This window comes from Agelaius tricolor, unplaced genomic scaffold (assembly GCF_023055355.1).
Source record: "Agelaius tricolor isolate 1412-34295 unplaced genomic scaffold, bAgeTri1.0.p SCAF_9, whole genome shotgun sequence".
In the NCBI taxonomy this organism is placed as follows: Eukaryota; Metazoa; Chordata; class Aves; order Passeriformes; family Icteridae; genus Agelaius; species Agelaius tricolor.
In genome coordinates, this window is record NW_027269269.1 from 19,666,219 (window position 1) to 19,680,637 (window position 14,419).

Consider the following 14,419-nt stretch of genomic DNA (forward strand, 5'->3'; position numbering starts at 1 on the left):
ATGTGGAGGATCATTTTCCTGTGGGGCTGCATCCTTCTCCTGCCTAGCACAGCTGGAATGCCTGCAATGCTGTAAGAACATCACTGCTTTGCAAATGTGCTTTGGTCTGTGAGGGATCCTGGTGGGGGTGGCAGTAGATGACAGAAATGGGACAGAAGTCTTAAGGTGAGGAGTGTTTTTCTGGAGAGGCATAATTTCTCACGTTCCCAAGGTTTTGCTTGATTTCCATGTGCCCTTTCCCCACATCCCCCCTGATAATTGGCTCTTCCTTTAGTGCCTTTGATGTAGACCATGTATTTCAGCAAGGACTCAGGCAGAAAGACTCTGCCAGCTTTCTGCATGTGCTTAATTCTGGCCTTCCAATATCTCACATCTCCTACTGAGTTCCAGAATATGTTTCCTTTGGGCTAAGCCTTTCTTCCCAGAAACATAGGTCACCATTTAATAGTTTAGCCAGCAAAGCTGAGTGTCTTTACAAAGTGAGCAAACATGAGCCCAAGTATCTGGTAGGGACGCTCTTGGTACAGCAGTGTGTTTGTTCAGGCTTGGCTGGCCATCTGCTCCCACCATGCCTTTTCACAGACCTCTGTCTGGACAATTCCCAGCACAGCTTCTCTTCCTATACTTTGTCAGGAATGCAGCTCCTGTTCCAGCAGACACTGCTGTGATGTCCTGGCTTGTGAACTCGTTCTGGCTTTTTTTTTGAAGGCGTTTGCTTTTGCAGCCATGGCACAAGTGCAAACAGAAGCATGACTGTGCTTGAGCAGTAGATGTTACAGTGAAAAATACAGCAGTGGGTTGTAGCTGGGTTCCCTCCTGCTGCATGTGGTGTGGTGTGCACAAGCCTAGTTTTAAAAACCTTCTCCAATGGGAGTACTTCCTCTAGGACACGTTCCATAGGCTGACAAGCTCCCACACAAAGGATGTGCTTTACTGCTGTCTGCTTGCCACTGTTACCCTCAGCATGAAGCTTTGCTTTATGGAAATACCACTTCCTTCAATAGGTTGTCTGCCGTCCTGCCTGTATTCCAATTTTTTTCATAGATTTGTGATCCAGCTTGGATCTTGGGACCCTTGGATGACAGACCCAGAGATGTTCTTTCTTACTTTTATAGCTCAGAAGGCAAAGGCAAGGATGAAATGTTAAAGGGGTGTAAGAAAATGTTCCAGAGTAAAAGATCATTAAAAGCAAGGAGGGGTATGGGAGGTTTCAAGCAGTGAATTTTTAGTGCTTGTCCCATCCTTTGGCACAATCGGCAAGAGGGAGGTGCCATGAGTCAGCTCAAGTAGGAAAAACAAAATGTTGTTTTTATGTGTTTTGAGATCCTCAAGGCAGCTTGGCAGCACTCAAGTGTGACAGCAGTCAAAGGCTCCTGGCCAGCAGGACTTTGACTCCTTCTCACCAGGGTGCTGAGCTCAGACTGAGAACTGCCAGCAGGTCATCTCCCTTCCTCCTGCTTTTCTGATCTTTCCAGGCCCTGTCCTCTGCTTCCTGCAAAACATGCTGCTGGCTGAGCCTGTCCAGAGGCAGTGAGTGGGAGGAGTCAGTGATAAGAATTTTGAAATCTGCTTGAATGTTGGCTTTTTGTTGGTCCTAGGTGCTACAGTACAGTAAAAGATGGAAACAAACAAACTGTGAACAGCTTTCTGGTGTAATGGTCACAGCTCAGAGTAGATGCAGGGGTGGTAGAGCAAGTAGAGTGCAAAGAGGACAAGAGTGTCAGGAGCTGAAGTGAAGGTGCTCATGAGTTTCTGTGTCTGGGACATGAAGCTGGGACACTGGGTTCCTCGCAGAGGGCATTTGTTTCTGAGCCCAAGAACAGTGGGAAAACCAGCCAAAAAAACTGACGGTGGTAATGTAGTGTGGTTCAGTGAAAACATTGAAGACTTGGGAGACCTGCAAGAAAGCCAAGCTGGTGCTGATCCCTTGGGTGACGTGGGGAGGTCTCTTCACCTTATTTTCATGTTCAGTTTGTAAGGCAGTGACTTTATAATTTTATATGTGCATGCAGCATATAGCATATAGCACTGCCTCACTGTCAATGTCTGCAGTACCCGTAGATGAGAACAGTGTCATGTTCCACTGGTGTCATGACAGTGGGGTGAAGAGGGCAGAAGTCTGTTAGGAAGTACCTAAATACAGGTCAAAACCTGCTCTCTTAGAAAGTCAGTTTAACCTCTCCTCTCCTCTCCTCTCCTCTCCTCTCCTCTCCTCTCCTCTCCTCTCCTCTCCTCTCCTCTCCTCTCCTCTCCTCTCCTCTCCTCTCCTCTCCTCTCCTCTTCTCTCTTCTTCTCTCTCTTTTTTTTTTTTCCCAACAGAAACTATGCTGTGGCAATACCATCTCAGCTCTACTACCCCTTCTCAGAGACAGTGTGTCTCCAGCTCAGCAGAGAGCAAGCAGTCCCAATCCATGTGTCGGTCACCTTGCAAAGCAGAGCTGGGAATGAGACTCTGATCTCTCAGTCCATCTCTCAGCTCCCCTTCTTCCATTGCACAAGCTTCCAGGTGAGGAAGATAATTTCTAGGGCTCTCAGCTAGGGTGGATATGGTATGAGTTCTGCTCTTGCTGGGCAGGAATGCAAAGAGTTGTGCCTTCCCATGAGGACATCTTAATTGGCCAGTGAATCTTCTGCTTCAGCCTGCGTAGGTCTGTCAGTGTCCTTTCTGCTATGTAGCCCCACAAATATTTTACTCATCTAGAAATGTTCTTTCCAGGCAAGAAGAACTAGAGCAACCCAAAAGTTATATCATAATTGTTATTCCAGAAACATCGGGATCAGTGAATGGGATCCATTCTGAATGATGGTTATAACTATACCTGCAGGTCCCTCCTCCTGTTGGAAACCCTGAGGAAGTGGCTTTTGTTGTTATCACAGTCGTGGAGGCCAACTCAGAGTTCCAGAAGAAACAGAAAGTCCTAATCAAGCATGCAGACAAGAAGACTTTTATCCAGACAGACAAACCTGTGTACAAACCTGGACAGATTGGTATGGACAGAATACCATGTCTTGTGAGAGACAGAGTGGTCCTCAGGCCACAAAATGTGGGATACTCTCTAGTCCTCTGAGCAGGACCTGCTCAGGAAGGGAGATGGGCCACAGGCTTCTTTCTAGGCTTTGAGGGGTTTGGGAATATCTCTCTCCTGTGTCAGCGTGCCGTATGCCACTGTGAACAGGGCTTGTGTGTTTTCCTTGGTGTGTGAGAAAAGATTTAGAAGCCACAGTGTTATACTCATGGTTCCTCCAGTCAAAGCCATGTCTGTCTGTCAGGGCTCTCAATCCCTCTCTTCCCCACAGACTTCCTCAGGTGAGGATTGCACACCTGCAGGTCCCACCACTGCCCTTGCACAGCTCGGATCACCACAGGGTTCAGCTGTTTGCCCCATGCCTCTCCACACTTTCCACTGGGATGGCCTTCACTGCAGGCAAGACTGAGTGGCCCACCACAGACCCACTATCCAGAAAAATGCTCTTTCCCACCAGCACAGCCAGCCTTCCCAGAAAGCCCCACACTGCCTCTCCTCACACTTTTTTTTCTAGCAGGCTGCCAGCTCCTAGCAGGGCTTTGGACATAGGCCTAGGAGTGGCTCTATCTTCTGCCCACACCCTCTCAGTAGAGCACATGTGCACATCTTTCTTAGCCATGTATTCTTCTTATTTACTATTGAGAGCCTTGATTTCATTTCAGCCAGTCCTGTTTTCCTTTTGCTTTGCAGTCAAGTTGCGGATTGTTACCTTGGATCAGAACTTCATTGCCAGCAGTGAAACAGTAAGTCAAGAGGGAAGATGCCTGAAGTCTGGAAATGTTATGAGCTGCCTGCATGTCTTCTAGATCAGTAATTGGCCCAGCCAGGAGATATGTGTACAGCTGGTCTCAAAATTGCTTTTGGTGCTTACAAACAGTGTTGGGCACCACCTGCAAGATAGGAACTGCTCATGATGTTGGGTTATGGGCAGTCCCTGGGAATTGCTTAGAGAAAACTGATGAAAGGTTGGGGGAATTAAAAAATACCAGGGAGGTGGATGGTAACTTATCTGAAAGCATCCCACCAGTGACTGTTTTTTCCTCCCCACAGCAGCGCCTGGTGGAACTGAAGGTAAAGCTCCTACTTTATTGTAAGTGATGAACTCTTCTCACCTTGGGGAGGACACAGGTTTGGAGATGGTGGTTGGGAGATATCAGTGCAGAAAGTCATTTACCTCAGGATGAATGGGAGCAATCCCATCAACTCATCACAAAGCTCCTACTGGCTGGGCAGTGTAGCTGTACCTGGAGTTCTGCACCCTGCCCTCCCAGAACCAGCACTGGGAGTCAGTTTATGTCAGTTTATGTCCTTCATGACTGGGCCTCAATGGCTCCCCTGCATGGAGTCCTGGACTCATTTCCCCATTCCTTCCTGGAGATTCAAGACATCACTCCCCAGCAGCTTGTGCCTTAGGCAGAATGTCTCTACCATGACCTTGTGGGCTGTGCCAGCTCAGGTGACCACAGAGATCTCCAAGAAGGAGCACTTCTTTCTCTTAGTGAGACAGGCAGGCAGTAAACAACAGCTTTGCAGCAGTCAGAGATGGCAGAGCCATCAGGGAACAAGGATATGATAGATTTACTTTGGCAATGAGACAGGGAGGAAAGTCCTTTCCTCTTTGAGCTTGGATTCACCTGAGGACTGTAGCTGTGCCATAGACTTGGGCTCTCAGGACAAGAGAATATGTGGTCAAACCATGCCCTGGTATCTTGGACATCCTGCAAAAGAGTCTTTTTGCACCAGAAAATAACTAGTCTCTGCTCCACCTGTGCAGGACCCCAAGGGGAACCGAATTGCACAGTGGCTGGATGTTGCACCTGTGGGAGGCATTGTGGATCTGTCCTTCCCGCTGGCTGCAGGAGCACCGCTTGGAGAGTACACCATCAGAGTGCCTGGCCTCACACGCACCTTCAGGGTGGAGGAGTATGGTAAGAGTCTCAGGAAGCTGGTGGCAGCAGAGAAAGGTGTTTTGCCAGCCTCCAGCCCCACCTGCTCACGCAGAGCTGGATGGGCCATGCAGCTGTGAACAGCTCTGCTGGTTGGGCTGTCTCCTGGGAAGTACAACTGCCTGCCCAGAGGTGTAATCGCTGACCTTCACCCAGGCCCACTGGCTTTCTCCTCCCCCATGTCCTGAGGATGGGACTGAAACACTGTCCCACAGCTGTGCTCTGGGGAGGAGACTCAAGCTGCCTGCTGCTGTCCCATTCTTCTAACTGGGCTGTCGGTATATTCCTACCAGGCCATGTGCTAGAACGAAAGGAGAGATTTTATTTTCTGTAAACAGCCACTTTGGAAGGATTGGAGCAAATTAAGTCTTTCTATTCTCACTGAATTATCTTTCTCTTGCTTTCACACAGTGCTGCCCAAGTTCAGTGTCTCCATCCAGATGCCTCAGGTGGTCACCATCCTAGAGGAAAACTTCCCTCTCCACGTCTGTGGCATGTGAGCTGACTTATCGTGGCAGAAGGTGCATTTTTACTGGTTTGGAAAATGCACAGCCATCAATAACTGAGCTCCAAATGGTCTCTGCCAACCCTACCCCCACCCCAAGAGTTGGTACCCTGTCATCCTTTGCCAAGCAATCCTCCTTGACTCTCACCTTTCTCCATATTGTCTCTCCCTACTTTCTCTGTGAGTCTGAAAGTGACAGTGCATTCCCTCAATGCAGCATGTGCCCTACAATACAGCACCTCTGCTGTATTTGTTAGTGACAGGGTTGTAGGAATAATGGCTGAGCTCGTGGCCAACACAGTGTCCCCTAGCCCTGCCTGGTGGGGCTGGTGTTGACTTGGAGAGAACTCACCCACCAGTGCCTTCTGCCTCAATCTGATGAGGCCATTTGTACTTCTTGGCCTCCTCTGCTGAGCCGATGACCCGTGAATACGCTGCAGGCTTAGCTGGGCTGTATGGCTGCAAACCACAGGGTAAAGCTGACATTCCTCACCCCTGAGCCAGTGTTTCTGGGTGAGTGTAAGCCCTCTGTGCTCCCTTTGCCAGGTACAGCTATGGGAAGGCAGTGCAGGGCAGCGTGAAGGCCGTGGTGTGCCGCAAACACATCCGCTATAACCGCAGGTCTTCCAAAGCCAAGCGCAGTATCTGCAAGGACTACAGCGGCGAGGTGAGCACCCACCCCTCCTGCAAAAGGGAGGGGAGAGGGCAAAGGAACAGAACACTCTTTTTGCCTTCCTGATTGGTTAACAAATACAATTTCATATTCCCAGACAAATGAGGACGGCTGCTTTTCCATTCTAGTGAATACTAAGATTTTCCACCGGAAGCATGGTGATAATTATGATTTCAATCTGGAGGCTGAGGCTTTTCTGAAAGAAAGTGGAACAGGTAGAAAAAAACTGATACTACACTTTGTGGAAAATCTTCTATTTTACACTCATAAAATGTACTTGTCTTTGGGTTTTTATCTCTAAGACAATTGAGTTCATCCAGTCTTGATGCCTGCTCTGGCAGTCATTTTGTTTTGACAGAGATGGGCAAGAGATGCTTTCTCTTGTCTTCTCATCAAATTAAAAGTGTGTACAGAGGTGGGCCAGGACAGGTTCTCTTGGTTTTAAACCATATTTTAGGACAGTCCATTGGAATGAGATGTTATTCAGAGCAACTAGACATAACCAAGGCTCTGACTGTGTACTGTTTTAGCTCCTCATTAGATTTATCTCTCCATCCCAGATAGGGAGATAAGGTTTCTTATAAGGTTCCCACTCTCACAAGATTTTGCAAAGCCTTCCTTTTCTTCCTGCAAAGAAAATGTTTCATGGCCCCTTGCCAGAAGCAGTGACACACATTCACTTAGCAAACAACTGCAGTAATTTCAGATGGGCACACAGGAGGAGACATCAGGCTGAGAACTGACATGGGAAAGGCAAGGTAAAATGCTGCCTTCTAGTGACTGCTGGGAGGAGGGAAGGAGAATGGAAGAGGACAATTATGAGTTGGACCATCTTAAAGTGGGAAAGGGTGTTTGAGAAGTCTGACAGAGACTTCCAGACAGACTGCTGTCATTCTGTCATGTCAGAGTGTAGGAGGCACTATAGCTGAGTGCGTGTGTGTTAAATGATTCCTGAAGCTGCATGGAGAAACTGCAGTGCCCTATGAGTGATAGTCCGCCCCTTAATGAGTTTATCCAATCTTGATGCCTGCTTAGACACTCTACTCACCTGCATGTGCCTCCTGTCTTTCCCAGGAGTGGAGTTCAACACCACTGAAAACTGCAAGGTCACTTTTGATATCACAACCCTCCAGTTCTGGGGGACAAGCTACTACTACCAGCAAGGAGCTCCCTACTATGGAAATGTGAGTGAAAAGAGAAGAAATATGGGAAGCCCAGTGGCTGGGCCTAAGCAGGTGGTAGGCACAGAAGTGCACAGGGGTCCCCTTGTTCTGAGCTGCCCAAAGCTGCCAGCACAATCCTCTGTCCCAGTCCCTCCTTTGACATATCTACCAAGAGGTTATCCAAACGTATGACTGCAGGATCTGTGGCTTTGCCAGATGAGATGTCTGCTGCATAAATGGGGAAAGGTTGGAGAGGTCAAAATTGACACTGAGAGTCCCTTTGTAGAGAGGGGGACTGGGACTTCCACTGGGAGGTGGATTTTCAATCCTGAGGCCTCCAACTCTCTGACTGTTCTCTGCATTGTTACAGCTGGAACTCAGAAGTGCCAGTGGGACACCCCTGCAGAACAAGAAGGTGATTCTTACAGTGTCCTATGGGAGCAGGAAGCAGACCAAGACCTACTTCACAGATGACACTGGGATGGCTTCCTTCGTCTTAGAGACATCAGCATGGGACAACAGCAGTAAAGTTATACTACAGGTTAGGAACCAGTTATTGCAAACCAGTCTGAAGCTAAGCAGATCATTAGAATTGAAATACATTATAAGGGTAGATCCATGCTAATACTTTACCCAAATCTACCAGATACAAGCAAAGGTTTCAGTGGTTTGATCCAGGGGCTGATAAACCACTTTACATAGTCAAATGATCTGACTTGCTCCCAGGGTAGCAGCAGCATGGCAGAATTTCAGACTTCAGCTAAAGCCCTAGCAGTGTACAGCTCCCTGCTCCTGTTTAGGCACTAGTTATCCCAGAGTGTGGGACAGCAGGCAAATGCCAAGCTCCACAGAAAAGGACTGATTGGACTTGGTGTAGGTGGAAGTAGACACCCTATGCTGGGATAGTTCAGAGCCCACTGTTTAGTCAACCTTGCTTTTGGTATATAAAGAGCTGTAGGAAATCCTCAGACACTTTTTTCTGTGCCACAGGCAAAGTCCCAGCCGGAGGACACGAACGGTCGGAATGTGAAGGTTTCTTACGGCACCGCATCGCTCCCACTCAGGGCCTTCTACTCCTCCAGCCGCAGCTCCGTGAGGATCCAGCCCCTGCAGGCAGTGCCAGCCTGTGGGGATGTGCAGCAGGTCACTGTGCACTACCACATACTCGCCACAGAGCTGGGCCACCGGGCTGCCAGAGCACACTTCTACCACCTGGTGAGTGTGGGCAGCGCCAGCGAGCTCAGCTCTGAGCCCGGTCTGTGTCAACACAGGGCCCTTTGCTGGCCCAGAAACGTGGAGCAGAGGCACTCTCAACCCTTTGTACTGTTCATTACCCTTTAGGTTATGGCCAGAGGGTCCCTTGTGCATCATGGCCAAACAACAGTGCTTCTTGATCCACCATCAGGTAAGGGCATCTAACTGCCAGGAACAGATTAAGGATCCAACGAGAAAGTCTTTCCAGCCTAGATGGAGAAGGAGACAAAGAGATCTGACACTAATAGGAAACCACAGAGCTGGCACAAAAAACCTATAGGAAATATGCTATCTTTTTCTGTCTTTTAATTTCCTTCTTTTTTTTTTCTGATCAAATGATGAAACTGTCAGAGTTTATCTACCAAGCAGGAAAATGTCAAAGTAACTTATGGAGTCTTTCTGGGCTCAAGTGGAAAGACTCATTTCTCTTCCAAGTGCTCACTGTTGCCAAGGTGTGTCATGATACAAGGTCACTGCTATAAAAACCTCCATCCTGGCCTAGCTGTGGCCTCCCCAGAAGCAAGGCAGAATAGTTTTTATGCAAGAATCTGTACAGAAGTATTACAGAGGAAGAGCACATTGCTGCTGTAATCCTTGGATTGAAGACTTCCTTGCACCTTGCCATGCTTTTTTAATTTTTCCTTCTTCCTTCAGGTCAGTACAGTGGGGCTTTCAACATCACTCTGCCCGTTGACCTCATTTCATCCATGGCTACCCTCTTTGTTTACATTGCCTTCCCTGAGGGACAAGTGGCAGCTGACACCTCCCGTCTGAAAGTCTCCAGCTGCTTCAGGAACCATGTAAGCAGTGCACAAAATACAGAGGGGCAGGTAGGCTGGAGATGCCACCCTAATGATCTGCAAACTGGCAGTAGATATGCAGCAGAATCCAATAACCACAGCTTCCCCTTTCCTTCATCTCTCAGTGTCTGCAGTCCCCCTTTCTCCTGCTGTTTCAGGTGAAGCTTGGCTTCTCAGAAGCAGTGGCTCTCCCAGGATCGACTGTCCAGGTCCATTTGCAGGCTGCACCAGGCTCCCAGTGCAGCATCCGTGCAGTTGACAAAAGTGTCCTCCTCCTGAGGCCAGAGGCTGAGCTGTCCAGGGATAGTGTGAGTCACTCCAGTGCTGACCTTTGCTAGCTAATCAGGCACGGTGGACATACCAACAAGTGCTTGAATGGGGACAGGGCATGGCTTAATGAGAAAAAATGAGGGCCAACATCAAACACCAGCCAAAATTTCCAGTGTCTAGAGGGTGTATTCTGTTAGAATAACCCATAGTCATCCCCAGCTACAGCCTGAAGTCACATCCTGGTTAAACTTACAGTGCTTTACCACAGTAGCAAGAAGAAGGCAAGAGACAACCATCTCCTGAACTGATACATGGCAGTGCTCTGAAAAAAAGTCATGTAAAAAAAAAAAAGCAAGCATGGAGTAGGCTCCATGTCTTTGTTCCAGCTCACGTGAACCAGACAGTCCTTCCATTCCCAGAGTGGGCCCTAAGTGGTGTACTGGCAGTGGAAGGATTCCTTTTCTCCTCTAGACCTTGGTTTAAGGACACCTGAATTGCCTCTTTACACTGTCTTGGTGGATCCAGGATGTGTCTTCAGTCAGACAAGAAGCTGTCCAATGTTCCTCCCATGCAGGGAAGGTGTCCTTAGTGTTTGCATTCAGTTCACAGGTACAGTTATTAAGCTAGAAGTGGCCACAGCTATGCAACCATACCCCAGAGGGGCTCATGTTCTTCTCTGGTGCTATGCATCCAAAACTTGTGGAGGCTCTCCACAAAATTCAAAACCCCTTGGGGCTGGGTTTTTGTGACAGGCAGGACCTGAGCTCGGCCTCTGAGGTCACAGGAAATCGCTGGATAGAAATGAAAATCTTCACACCTCTCACACTGATCTGTACTGTTTTCATTCTCTCTCTACAGGTGTATAATATGTTCAGCTATGCTCAGGAGCAGCTCAGCACCCTCACAGATATCTACAGTGACTACTGCACCATCCACAAGAGCCCAGGAATTACTCATGCCTCTAAGACCACCCCTTCACCAGGAATGGTGTCACCGTTCCTGTACAACAGATACTCTTATGCAGTGTCCCAACCAGATGTTTATGAACTTCTGAAGGTAAATCTAATTTCCAGAAAGGCTGAAATATAAGAGCTGACCCCTTTTGTATCCCAGGTCAGCACTGGGTAGCTTCACAGACTGTCTTTCCTGTAAATGCTGGTAACTTCACAATCTGAATTTGCCAAGCTTCTGAACTAAGAGATCAATAACACTCTGTCCTCCCAGCATGATAAATTCCCATTGATCAGGCAGATTCCTAGAACCCAGCTCCCCACTGGTCCCCTTTAAACTTTCCATGGATTGGAAGCAGTGTGGATTGTCAGCCTGTGTCAGAGAAAACTGGAGGTTAGAGAAGCAAAGCACCTGAGAGAAAATGGGAGCCCAAGGAAAGGAGAGAAAGAACAGTAGAAAGGAATGGCAGTGAAGGATAAAGAAAAGTCTGGGTTAGGGTGGGCAGCAAACTGTGGTGCCAAAATAATGACTTTGTGTACAGGCATGCACATGCAAGTGGTCATCCCCACAGTCCTTTGGCATGAGGACCAGGCTTTGGGAGCAGGACAGTTCTGCTTTCTTGCCTGATACAAATTTGCAGGTTGTGCTGAGGCGCACAACCTTCAAACAACACAGAGTAGCTGTGATATGCTGGGAGGAGGGGGAAGAGACAGACCCTCAGACACACCAACCCCTCCACAGAAATATGCCTTCTTTTGTCCCCTTCTTTCCTCCAGAATGCAGGTCTAACATTTTTAACCAGCCTTAAAATCAAGTCTCCAATTGAGTGCCGCACCCAGACCACTTTTGACTACGACTACATGTGTACATCTCCATTTTTCCTGTTTCTTTGGAGATCACGGGTAACATATAGGCTGCACATGGGCAGCTGAACATGCAGTGTGCTTAGGAGCTGGGGATGGCTTACAGGAATGAGTGGGAGGCTGTACTGGAGCTGTGCTCCACAGGGAGAAGGGAGAAGCCCTGGCAGGAGTGTGTGTCCAGAGCACTGGAGGGGCAGAGAGGTGGCTGCAGGGTTTGAACCTGTTTGGAAGCTTCAGCTGGTGAGCAGGAAGATAATAGGGTCAAGGAGGGAAATGGGGCTTCTGTCTCAGGAAAGAAAATCTGTTTGTGAGACTAGGAAAGGTCTTTTTGGAAACCAGAGAATGAACCAAGATTGGCATTGGGGAGTATCTAGGCTTTTCTGCAGGGAATGAGAGCAAAACTGTGAGCAGGTAAAATGTCTCAGGGGGGGGAGCACACGCATTGGAATCCCCCTGGCCTCCTGGGTAGTCTAGTGGAAGACAATAAGTGGAGAGGACAAGGGGGTTTGGGCTGGGAGTGGGAGGGAAGGAGAACTGAGCTTTTCCTGGCTGAACTCTATCCTGGTTTCACAGTTGCTCTGCCTTTGAACGAATGCTTGTATTGCCAACAGCTTTTGATGAGCTGGCAGACCTGGAGAGCTTGTACTCAGAAGCAGATGCTGCGGTTGAAGCTGCTGAGGCAGAGCACACCGAGCTGGGCAGCGAGTCAGCGCCAGCACGTACCTGGTTCCCAGAGACATTCATCTGGACTCTGCTTCCCATCAAGTGAGTAACTACAGGCTGTGGCTCCACAGGCATACAGACTTTCTACCAGACACAGTAGAGGGAATGGGCAGGAGCAGAGACAGGGCATTGTTGCCTTCTGTGCACAAAGTAAAGGAGGGAGGTATGAAGAAGTGGATAAGGACAATGGAGTTTTCGTTCAGTCTCTGTCTTTGCTTGAGATTTTCCAAATGATTCTAGGAATTTAACATCACACACTCTTGCAGGATGTAAAAGGCCTCCACAGATCCATAGCTCAACATTCTACACAAGGCAGGTCCTGTTAGATCAAGTTGTAGTAAAGCACTCTGTATCTCCAAGGATGGAGATTCCTCAAAATGCATATCCATGTTTGACCATCCTCATGGTATTTCCTTATGTCAGGTCAGAATCTCCCACATTCCAGCTGTGTGTTACCGTTTGTCCTGTCAATATGCACCTCAGAAGAGACATGTTCCATTGTCTCCACACCTTCCCAATAGGAAATGTCAAACTATACTCCATGGCATAGACTGGGTGTATAACACAGACCCCTGTGAGTTCTCTGTGCCCACACAAAAGAAGAATTTCAGGTGCAGCACTGCTCAGAATCAAATTTTGGGTTGCATTTTCCTCTCAAGTCATTCCTTGCCCACCTATTTGCTATTCTTCCCATACCTCTGTCCTACTTGCTAGGAATCCCCATGCCTTCACGTGCACTTCCATTTCATAGTCTGAGTTTCTGCATTTGTCTTCCCAAGAGAAATCTGTCCAGGGTGGGGACAACCTCTTCCACTCTGTTTTCTCCTCAGTGATTCAGGGGCTGCTGAGCTAGCTGTCACAGTACCTGACAGTATCACAGACTGGAGAGCCATGACCTTCTGCACCTCGGAGAGCCATGGCTTGGGAATCTCAGAGACCGCCAGCCTGCGGAGCTTCAAGCCCTTCTTTGTGGAACCCACTTTGCCCTATTCTGTTTTCCGGGGAGAGTCATTTCCCCTGAAAGTCAAAGTCTTCAGCTACCTGAAGCAGTGCATGGCGGTGAGTGGCTCCCTCCAGGATGCTTTGGAGCAGAGGAATGTGTGGGAGCTCCTTTACTAATAGAGACCAAACAGAGGGGCTGCCTGCTTAGGCACTCAGCAAAGGACACCAAAGAAGTTGTTCCATTTAGTTCCACACAGAGCCATCACTGACCAGTTTATCCCTCCCCAGAAGCCAAACCTCACAAATGTGGATTGCATGTCCATGGGACACTGCTGGTGTCCCACAGATACTGCAACAGGCCATCAAAATACTTACTTACCCCTGACTTGTGGGATTGATTGTTATTTGAATCAAGGACCTGAATGGAAAAACACAGCAGCAGCAGCAGCTCTGTATCCCTTTTGTTTCACCTCTAGCTCCAACTTAGCCTAATGGACTCCAGTGATTTTGAGTTTCTTCATGAAAATGTCAGGTTCACTCTTTGCCTGTGCCCCGATTCAGCAAAAACATTTTCCTGGGATGTGAAGGCTACAAAATTAGGTAAGGGATCAAGGAAGGGGCAGGGGTGGGAAGCACTGGCAGAGCTGCTTGAGGAAGCCAGAGCTGGGCTGGAAGGGAGACTGGCCTTCTGTGCAAAGCATGAGTGAGCAGCCCAAGGCTGAGCAAACTAAAGCGTAGGCATAGATATGCCAACCAGCCTCCTGATGTTTTGCTTTTTAGGGAAGGTGAATTTCACTGTCACTGCTGAGGTGGTGGAGCAGGAAGATGTTTGCACGGAGCGTACAGCGGTTGTGCCAGAGTCTGGAGGGAAGGACACAGTGGTTAAACACCTGCTGGTGAAGGTCAGGCTGCATTGCAGGGTTCTGGAGAGGCTGGGGCTGGGTTGGGCTCAAGACAGCCTGGTGAATGGCTCTGGGAAGGAAGAGTCAGCTGGGGAGGTGGGCACATTTCTCAGGGAGACTGGTCAAGGAGCAATTCTAAGGGTAGATTGGACTGGAGCTCCTCCACTGGAAGGGACAGAAATGTCAGCACTGCTTGCTGGCAGGGCAGTGGGGTCAAAGGCCATGCAGCAGCTTAGAAACCTGCTTCCCAGTACAACTTCACTGTTGGCATGGATGTCTCTGCTGTCTGCATGAAGCCTTTTGTCAAGGCAAAGGGAAAAGGTGCTTGCACAAAGGTGGGGTGCTGCACAGCTGCTCTCTGATCTTACCTCTCTCCCTTCTGAGCTGACCAGCCTTTTCCC

General features: G+C 48.7%; 1 protein-coding gene across 1 annotated transcript in view; it reads left to right on the forward strand.

Moving 5' to 3' along the window:
* Positions 1 to 14,419, forward strand: part of LOC139592769 (alpha-2-macroglobulin-like protein 1) — a 24,437-nt gene continuing 10,018 nt past the window's right edge. The window contains exons 1-21 of the mRNA XM_071432989.1: positions 1 to 71; positions 2,320 to 2,506; positions 2,826 to 2,988; positions 3,717 to 3,769; positions 4,077 to 4,097; positions 4,801 to 4,954; positions 5,384 to 5,468; positions 6,024 to 6,144; positions 6,248 to 6,365; positions 7,225 to 7,334; positions 7,684 to 7,854; positions 8,304 to 8,528; positions 8,655 to 8,718; positions 9,222 to 9,367; positions 9,526 to 9,675; positions 10,496 to 10,693; positions 11,365 to 11,452; positions 12,063 to 12,216; positions 13,005 to 13,233; positions 13,593 to 13,716; positions 13,897 to 14,018. Coding sequence (XP_071289090.1) covers positions 1 to 71; positions 2,320 to 2,506; positions 2,826 to 2,988; positions 3,717 to 3,769; positions 4,077 to 4,097; positions 4,801 to 4,954; positions 5,384 to 5,468; positions 6,024 to 6,144; positions 6,248 to 6,365; positions 7,225 to 7,334; positions 7,684 to 7,854; positions 8,304 to 8,528; positions 8,655 to 8,718; positions 9,222 to 9,367; positions 9,526 to 9,675; positions 10,496 to 10,693; positions 11,365 to 11,452; positions 12,063 to 12,216; positions 13,005 to 13,233; positions 13,593 to 13,716; positions 13,897 to 14,018 — 2,754 coding nt within the window. The remainder of the gene's footprint in view (positions 72 to 2,319; positions 2,507 to 2,825; positions 2,989 to 3,716; positions 3,770 to 4,076; positions 4,098 to 4,800; positions 4,955 to 5,383; positions 5,469 to 6,023; positions 6,145 to 6,247; positions 6,366 to 7,224; positions 7,335 to 7,683; positions 7,855 to 8,303; positions 8,529 to 8,654; positions 8,719 to 9,221; positions 9,368 to 9,525; positions 9,676 to 10,495; positions 10,694 to 11,364; positions 11,453 to 12,062; positions 12,217 to 13,004; positions 13,234 to 13,592; positions 13,717 to 13,896; positions 14,019 to 14,419) is intronic.